Here is a 9,422-nt window from a genome sequence, read left to right as displayed (position 1 = left end):
TATGTATATATGTATATATATATATATATGTGTGTGTGTATATATATATATATATATATATATATATATATATATATATTTATTAGATTTTTTTTGTAAATAATATTAAATGCTGTTTAATATAATTAAACATAATACAATATAAAATAATATGCCAACTGATTGGTAGAAATACTGAAGAAAAGGAAGAAGAATTGAAGGTTACAGAAGTAAAGTATATTTTACAGAAAGGGCCACGGTAAATGTAGAATGGATTATAAACCAGTGGAACAGCAGATGTGTGGAAATGTACAAACAGAAACGAGTAGAGACAGAGAGTGAGCCGCTGACAGGTTTGTATTAATGGTGCGAGTTGAAGAAAGTGAGCAGCATATGTAATAGCCATGCAGACATTCCCACCTCTCCTCCTCTCATGGGCTGCTCTCATCCCTTTCCTCCCTCTCTCCGGCCCCGGATGGATGGGTTAGGTCTCACCTCGCGGCTGCGATTCTCTCTCTCCCGTTCAAAAGCGAGAGATTTTCAGCCCTCAACTTAGCAGCTGCCGGGGCTCACTCACCAAATTTAGAGAGTATTCAGAGCTGGAGTCAAGACCACATATTACAAGACCCAAGCAATTTCAGATAGATAGATAGATAGATAGATAGATAGATAGATAGATAGATAGATAGATAGATAGATAGATAGATAGATAGATAGATAGATAGATAGATAGATAGTTTGTGTGTGTGTATGTATGTATAGATATACATATACACTCCCCTATATAAAATATAATGTTAATACTAATTTATTATTTTTAAGGAAATGTCCAAAGCCTTTCATAACTTTTTACCTGTTTTTTTTTTTTTTACCTACAAATTCAATATACACAAGTATCTAGCTTGTATGTAATGTTATACATATTTCTCATGTGTACGACATTAGAAATGGGGTCATCAAAAAGTGCTTTCATAAAGCTTTAGTCGTGTCAGCTAATAGTGTATCAGTGAAGTGAAAGCTCATCTAGACTAATGTACAATATCGACTTGCTGTTCATTTATCGTGGCTCTTTCCATTCTAATGGGATATGAAAGAATCATCATTCATTCGCACTGATCTCTGGCCCCTGATGTGTTTGCTTTTTCATGCATTGACGATGCTTCACACCTGCTTTTCCCTCATCCTGATACTGTTCCGCATGTTTCCTAGTGCGTGACACATTCACGTAGTGCGGTAAGGTTCCCTGGAGGAATTATTCAGTGTTAATAACGTTGATAAATTATTTTAGTTATTTATTATTTCAGTTTTACAGTACTTGTCATGAATATGTTATGTACCTTCAATCTCTTAGCAAAATTTCCCACAGCCCCTGATGATATGTAATACGCATTATACAATTATCTCCCATTCCTTTGATTTGTACAATATCAAGACTCATTTCTCATCTTTTTAGAGGGCAATGCATTCAATGTGTGACCATCTGATGCTGCTCACGTGCTAGACAAAAACTTTAACATTTTGTATTTTTAGGGGATTTTATAATACTAAATTATATTTATGGAATAATTATGATCCATTTATTACCTCTTAATCATTTTTAAGCATATACCTGTAAATGAAATTTTCTAGCTTAAACTGTTGTTAATTCTGAATGCTTTGGATTGCAGACTTAATTTCAGTTTCTTTTTAAAGAAGACACTTTGCAGATTATTGCTGAAATTTGCCCCCAACACTATTGATGAAAAAAATTTAAGTAAAAATAGTCATAAAAAGTTTGTTTATTATTATGAAAAATGCACAAAAATACTATTTTCACATTTTATATGAAATGCATATTTCCCAAAACATGTTTTACTCTAAAACTATGTGAAAATTAAAGCCATTAATCTAAAAACAAAGATGTGTTCCGAATTTGAGGTTGATATCACAAAAAAATACCAAATGTTTTAACTGGAAGAAATTCACTTCCCAATTATTTCCAATGTTGTCATTTTTGACCATAAACACAGTAGAAGTGAGTATTTTTTCAGTATCATTTAACCTTTTCTAATCGTGTCCATGATCTATTTATTTTAGTGTGTGTGTGTGTGCGCATGTTTATGTGGTTTATGAGGACACAAATTTGTATAATAACATGGGAATGACATAGGTATTACAACGAGAAGGTGATTTATGAGGACATTTTCAGTGTCCCCGTAATTCAAAAGGCTTATAAATAATTCAGAATGATTTTTTTTGGAAAATCTAAAAATGCAGAAAGTTTCCTGTGAGGGGTAGGTTTAGGGGTAGGGTTGGTGTAGGGAGATAGATAGATAGATAGATAGATAGATAGATAGATAGATAGATAGATAGATAGATAGATAGATAGATAGATAGATAGATAGATAGATAGATAGATAGTTTGTGTGTGTGTATGTATGTATAGATATACATATACACTCCCCTATATAAAATATAATGTTAATACTAATTTATTATTTTTAAGGAAATGTCCAAAGCCTTTCATAACTTTTTACCTGTTTTTTTTTTTTTTACCTACAAATTCAATATACACAAGTATCTAGCTTGTATGTAATGTTATACATATTTCTCATGTGTACGACATTAGAAATGGGGTCATCAAAAAGTGCTTTCATAAAGCTTTAGTCGTGTCAGCTAATAGTGTATCAGTGAAGTGAAAGCTCATCTAGACTAATGTACGTTTACCTGTTTTTTTTTTTTTTACCTACAAATTCAATATACACAAGTATCTAGCTTGTATGTAATGTTATACATATTTCTCATGTGTACGACATTAGAAATGGGGTCATCAAAAAGTGCTTTCATAAAGCTTTAGTCGTGTCAGCTAATAGTTTATCAGTGAAGTGAAAGCTCATCTAGACTAATGTACAATATCGACTTGCTGTTCATTTATCGTGGCTCTTTCCATTCTAATGGGATATGAAAGAATCATCATTCATTCGCACTGATCTCTGGCCCCTGATGTGTTTGCTTTTTCATGCATTGACGATGCTTCACACCTGCTTTTCCCTCATCCTGATACTGTTCCGCATGTTTCCTAGTGCGTGACACATTCACGTAGTGCGGTAAGGTTCCCTGGAGGAATTATTCAGTGTTAATAACGTTGATAAATTATTTTAGTTATTTATTATTTCAGTTTTACAGTACTTGTCATGAATATGTTATGTACCTTCAATCTCTTAGCAAAATTTCCCACAGCCCCTGATGATATGTAATACGCATTATACAATTATCTCCCATTCCTTTGATTTGTACAATATCAAGACTCATTTCTCATCTTTTTAGAGGGCAATGCATTCAATGTGTGACCATCTGATGCTGCTCACGTGCTAGACAAAAACTTTAACATTTTGTATTTTTAGGGGATTTTATAATACTAAATTATATTTATGGAATAATTATGATCCATTTATTACCTCTTAATCATTTTTAAGCATATACCTGTAAATGAAATTTTCTAGCTTAAACTGTTGTTAATTCTGAATGCTTTGGATTGCAGACTTAATTTCAGTTTCTTTTTAAAGAAGACACTTTGCAGATTATTGCTGAAATTTGCCCCCAACACTATTGATGAAAAAAATTTAAGTAAAAATAGTCATAAAAAGTTTGTTTATTATTATGAAAAATGCACAAAAATACTATTTTCACATTTTATATGAAATGCATATTTCCCAAAACATGTTTTACTCTAAAACTATGTGAAAATTAAAGCCATTAATCTAAAAACAAAGATGTGTTCCGAATTTGAGGTTGATATCACAAAAAAATACCAAATGTTTTAACTGGAAGAAATTCACTTCCCAATTATTTCCAATGTTGTCATTTTTGACCATAAACACAGTAGAAGTGAGTATTTTTTCAGTATCATTTAACCTTTTCTAATCGTGTCCATGATCTATTTATTTTAGTGTGTGTGTGTGTGCGCATGTTTATGTGGTTTATGAGGACACAAATTTGTATAATAACATGGGAATGACATAGGTATTACAACGAGAAGGTGATTTATGAGGACATTTTCAGTGTCCCCGTAATTCAAAAGGCTTATAAATAATTCAGAATGATTTTTTTTGGAAAATCTAAAAATGCAGAAAGTTTCCTGTGAGGGGTAGGTTTAGGGGTAGGGTTGGTGTAGGGCAATAGAAAATACGGTTTGTACAGTATAAAAACCATTACGCCTATGGAGAGTCCCCATAAACCATACAACCAAACCTGTGTGTGTGTGTGTGTGTGTATTCACATAGCAAGCGCCAGAACATTTACCAAGTTGCCATTCCAATGAAGTAAAAAAAAAGAAATGTCCTTAATGTAACAAGTCGGATAATTTCCAGCATATCAGATCTTTTTTTAAGTCATATTTAAGGCAATATCAAAAACTGAACATTCGAATATCAATAATCAATACTGTCGAGTGTGACTGCTGCATTTCCACCCATGTGACCTAAAAATGTAGCCCTTAAACTGTACAAGGATACTGATTAATAATGTCAAATCTATGAATCACTGTAGAATTTCCATGCTATTAAACTAAATGTTGAGAAAAAAAATATTCATCAATTGTGCCGTGTTAATTTAAAATATAATCAGCAGCTTTTTTTTGTTCCTCGCAGCTATTGTGATTCTCTTCATTACGTTGCGACGAAGCAAAAAGGAGCCGTTGATCATCTCGGAGGAGGACATTCGTGAGAACGTGGTGACGTACGATGACGAAGGAGGCGGAGAGGAGGACACCGAGGCCTTTGACATCATCGCCCTTCGGAACCCAGCCGCCGCCGAGGAACTCAAGTTCCGTCGGGACGTCCGGCCCGAGTGCATCCGGCCGTGGTCATCACGGAGAGCGGCCCGCACCCGTCTCAGCCCCTCGTCCCTGGACATCGATGAGGAAATGGACATCGGGGAGTTTATCAAAGAGAGAGTGGCCGAGGCGGATCAGGATACTAGCGTACCGCCCTACGATTCTTTACAGACCTATGCCTACGAGGGTCAGGGGTCACCAGTAGGCTCCATCAGCTCGCTTGGGTCGGCTGGAGCACATTCTGACCTGAACTACAACTCCCTGGACGACTGGGGTCCAAAATTTGAGAAAATAGCAGAACTTTATGGAGAGGAAGTTGAAACGGCATCCGAATCCACTGAAAAGGCAGAGTCGGAGAAGCAGACATAAGTATTTGTCAATATCAGAGAAAAGTGTGAACGAAAAAACAAAACCCTGCTTTTTTTCAACATCCGCCGTCATGGTTTCATCAGTACAATAAGACGCTCTTGGACTGCTGCGCTGCCGTAACTCTACAGCTGTAAAGTCAGACTGACTGCCTTTTTTCTCTTGTTTCTGTTGGATGTTCGGAGCTCTGAATCCCAACAAGACAAGAATGATTTTGAACAGAAAATCTAATTAAAAAAAATAAATAAATACTAATGAAAATAAGGAAGCTATTTTAACTGGTGTATATTTTTTATTGCTCAATAAAGTCCTGGATTCCTGACACATGAATATATGTGAAGTTATCCTTCACTGTTGTTGTTTTAAATCATTTATTTATTTATTTTTATAATTGTTTTATTTATTTACTGGTAACATTTTTGATAATAATAATTAATAATAATAATTAATTCACAAAGATTTAATAATACTTATATTTTATTTAACTTTTCAACTTTGGCATGCAGTATCATGTGACATTTTCACTTTTTATGACAAAGTCAACTAAGTGCCTAAATTCCTTTATATAAGTGACTTACCTAAGTCAATTACCTACACACGCTATATTTCTTACTGGAATATATTAAGAGTAGACTGACTTATTGAATGTTACTTCAGGCTTCTCTACTCCACCGCATCATTCAATTTTAATGTGAAAATCATCGAAACCCTTGTTGGCCCTGATTTGCCTTGAAGCATTTAAATTATTGCTCTTTTCCAAAATCTAGTGAGCTCTCCCTCGCCATCTACAGCCTACATAGACAGCTGCTATCCCTCATAAGTGACTGACTACTAAGCGAAGATAAAAATATTTTACTCGGAGTATAAAAATACATGTCAAGCATTTTGAATTTGATTTAGCTATTTATAACAACAGTTTTTAGTATTCAGTGATATGCTGTAATCATTTTCTCGTCTCATCCACCATCTTGGATTTCCTTCACATGTAGTATAACAAGCATAATTAAGCTCCCTTCCTTTCAGAACAGCCTTTTTTCATTTAATGCCTTAAAATGCTGCCTACGTAGGCAACTCTGAGTTTCATTATATAAAGTCTGTACTTCTGACTCTGATTATAGAACCCTGTTTATTTTATATAGGCATCCTCTGGGACTCCCGTTGGGCACTTAAGATGATACACACTCTCTTTCCCTCTTTCTCTCTCTTCCCATATTCCCCAGGTTCCTGGTTTATAGTGACTACATGAATGAAGTGAGAAGGTTATGAATATTTCAGCATTTCTGCTTGTGTGAGAGAGAGTGTAATGTGTGTGTTGTGCTTTTGAATTATGGGGGTGGCTAATTTGGCCTGTTTTTTTTTTTTTCAGGCTATCCGTTGTAAGGATAGTAAGAATACAGAAGCAGTATTTGGAATAAGAAATATGAAAATCCTCCATCGCTATATGCATATACTATATGTAATTTGAAGTGTGTGCTTCCTCTCCAAATATCTCATGATATATCTCTCCAAATATCTCTCCAGTCATTGTATTCCATAGTTAATATGACAACTGTTTTTGCTCCCAGCATGCTTTGTGAGTGTGTGTATATGGCCGTGTTTACATGAATATGTGCTGTATGTGTGTAGTTAACTCATAACATCCATTTTTTAAATCAACATCATGGTTTTTGGACCTATATGACTGACTTTCTTTTCTTCTGCAGAAAACAAAAGAATTCAGTGAATGTCAATGGAGTCAAGTAATCTGTAAATATCCTCTTTTGTTCTCTGCAGAACATATAAAGTCATACAAGTATGTAATGGCATGAGGGTAAGTAAATGATGATAGAATTATCTTGTTTTTTTACCATTTTTAATTACATTTAACTCTTCACTAGTTCATGTGTAACGGGCTTGCAGTGTAACAAACTACATTTTTAAGTAGGTCATAAAAGCTAAATTAATAGAAATAATAAGAAATTGGGAAAATTTTTGACAGGTCATGTCAACTTCCCATTAAGCATTTGACTAACTTACACTGTTCAAAAGTCTGAGTTTGGTTTTGAAAGAAGTATCGTATGCTCACCAAAACTGCATTTATTTGTTCAAAAATAGTAATATTGTGATTCCAGTACTGGTTTCCAGTCGTATATATATATTGTATTATTTTAAATTGTTTGTTTAAAAATACAGCATATATTGTGAATTATTATTATTTAAATTTAAAATAACTTTTCTATTTAAATATGTTTTAAATTGTAATTTATTGCTGTGATGCAGAGCTGCATTTTCAGCATCATTACTCCAGTCTTCAGCATCATATGATCATTCAGAAAGCATTCTAATATGATGATTTGCTGCTTAAGAAACATTTATTATTATAATGTTGAAAACATTGCATTTGTTTCATGATTCTTTAATGGATAAAATAAAATAAAAAATACTTGAAATAGAAATGATATTACATAAATGACTTTAATGTCACTTTTGATAAATGTAAAGTATTTTTGCTAAATAAAAGTATTAATTTCTTAAAAAATATCCTGCTGACATCAAATATTTGAATGTACACTACACTCTTAAAAATAAAGGTGCTTCAAAAGGTTCTTCAAACGATGCCATAGAAGAACCATTTTTGGTTCCACAAAGAACCATTCAGTCAAAGGTTCTTTAAAGAACCATCTCTTTCTTACCTTTTTATAATCTGAAGAACCTTTTTTTCACCACAAAGAACCTTTTGTCAAACAGAAAGGTTCTTCAGATGTTAAAGGTTCTTTATGGAACCATTTAGACAAAAAGGTTCTTCTATGGCATCGTGAAGCACCTTTATTTTTAAGAGTGTACTAGTCCAAAAATTTAGTACTGTAAGCATTTAAGCATGAACCTTTAGATTAAAAGCATTTTAAAGTCATGAAAAACTAATTCAGTCAAGTGGGTCCACGTTTTTGTCTGGTAGTGTTCTGTTAAGTCATAGTAAATACAAATAAAAGTGCACAAACTCAACTTCAAATACAAGTGTTATAGTTGCTGCACAAAATTGTGGCGGTGAAGTGTATAAAGCAGTGCTGTTTATCTTTACATAGGGGATTGATTGAGTGAAAAGGAATCAAATGTGTGTGTACAGTGTGTTTGTTTCTGTGCAGTAATCCTGACAGGCTGTATGTTCTGCTTGGGTAAATCCGCTTTCCACTTTCTCTACCCTGGTTTGTTCTCTTTATCATTTTCCGGTAAGAAACCTAGACAAATTTTTTTTTGTAATCACTTCTGAGATTTCTTGTTAACACGACCAAATGAAAGTTTGTATTGCTGAATGTGGGTTTGACTTCAACAGCTGTTATTACTGTACAACGGTTGCAAGAACTCAAGTGAATTCAAGCCACTCAACAGCAGGAACTTCTGCAGTCAGCACAATGGTAATTTAACAAAAAAATGAGGCCCTGTTTTAGCTAGCGAGTCTGAATACAGAAATCAATCATTATATTTTCTCAAGAAAACAAGGTATTTTGTGTTGAACAGTGGCTGGGGTTCAAAAGCTACTGAACTGCCTACCTAGACAGCATTTTTGGACATTTATTTATAGAACCCACATATACACACACACACAGACACACACATATGCGTGAAAAAAGACCATAGGCCCACTATTGAAGCACCTTTATTTTTAAGAGTGTACTAGTCCAAAAATTTAGTACTGTAAGCATTTAAGCATGAACCTTTAGATTAAAAGCATTTTAAAGTCATGAAAAACTAATTCAGTCAAGTGGGTCCACGTTTTTGTCTGGTAGTGTTCTGTTAAGTCATAGTAAATACAAATAAAAGTGCACAAACTCAACTTCAAATACAAGTGTTATAGTTGCTGCACAAAATTGTGGCGGTGAAGTGTATAAAGCAGTGCTGTTTATCTTTACATAGGGGATTGATTGAGTGAAAAGGAATCAAATGTGTGTGTACAGTGTGTTTGTTTCTGTGCAGTAATCCTGACAGGCTGTATGTTCTGCTTGGGCAAATCCGCTTTCCACTTTCTCTACCCTGGTTTGTTCTCTTTATCATTTTCCGGTAAGAAACCTAGACGAATTTTTTTTTGTAATCACTTATGAGATTTCTTGTTAACACGACCAAATGAAAGTTTGTATTGCTGAATGTGGGTTTGACTTCAACAGCTGTTATTACTGTACAACGGTTGCAAGAACTCAAGTGAATTCAAGCCACTCAACAGCAGGAACTTCTGAAGTCAGCACAATGGTAATTTAACAAAAAAATGAGGCCCTGTTTTAGCTAGCGAGTC

The 9,422-nt window shown here is 34.0% G+C and overlaps 1 protein-coding gene across 5 annotated transcripts in view; it reads left to right on the top strand.

Moving 5' to 3' along the window:
• Positions 1 to 5,475, top strand: part of LOC107582195 (cadherin-18-like) — a 298,071-nt gene extending 292,596 nt beyond the window's left edge. For all 5 annotated transcript variants that reach the window (XM_016267946.1, XM_016267947.1, XM_016267945.1 and 2 more), the window contains one exon: positions 4,608 to 5,475. In XM_016267946.1, the coding sequence (XP_016123432.1) occupies positions 4,608 to 5,161 (554 nt within the window). In that variant the 3' untranslated portion in view covers positions 5,162 to 5,475. The remainder of the gene's footprint in view (positions 1 to 4,607) is intronic.
• Positions 5,476 to 9,422: the final 3,947 nt, after the last annotated feature.

Source organism: Sinocyclocheilus grahami, unplaced genomic scaffold (genome assembly GCF_001515645.1).
Source record: "Sinocyclocheilus grahami isolate Dianchi unplaced genomic scaffold, SAMN03320097.WGS_v1.1 scaffold41.1, whole genome shotgun sequence".
In the NCBI taxonomy this organism is placed as follows: domain Eukaryota; kingdom Metazoa; phylum Chordata; class Actinopteri; order Cypriniformes; family Cyprinidae; genus Sinocyclocheilus; species Sinocyclocheilus grahami.
This window is presented reverse-complemented; position numbering and strand designations above follow the sequence as displayed.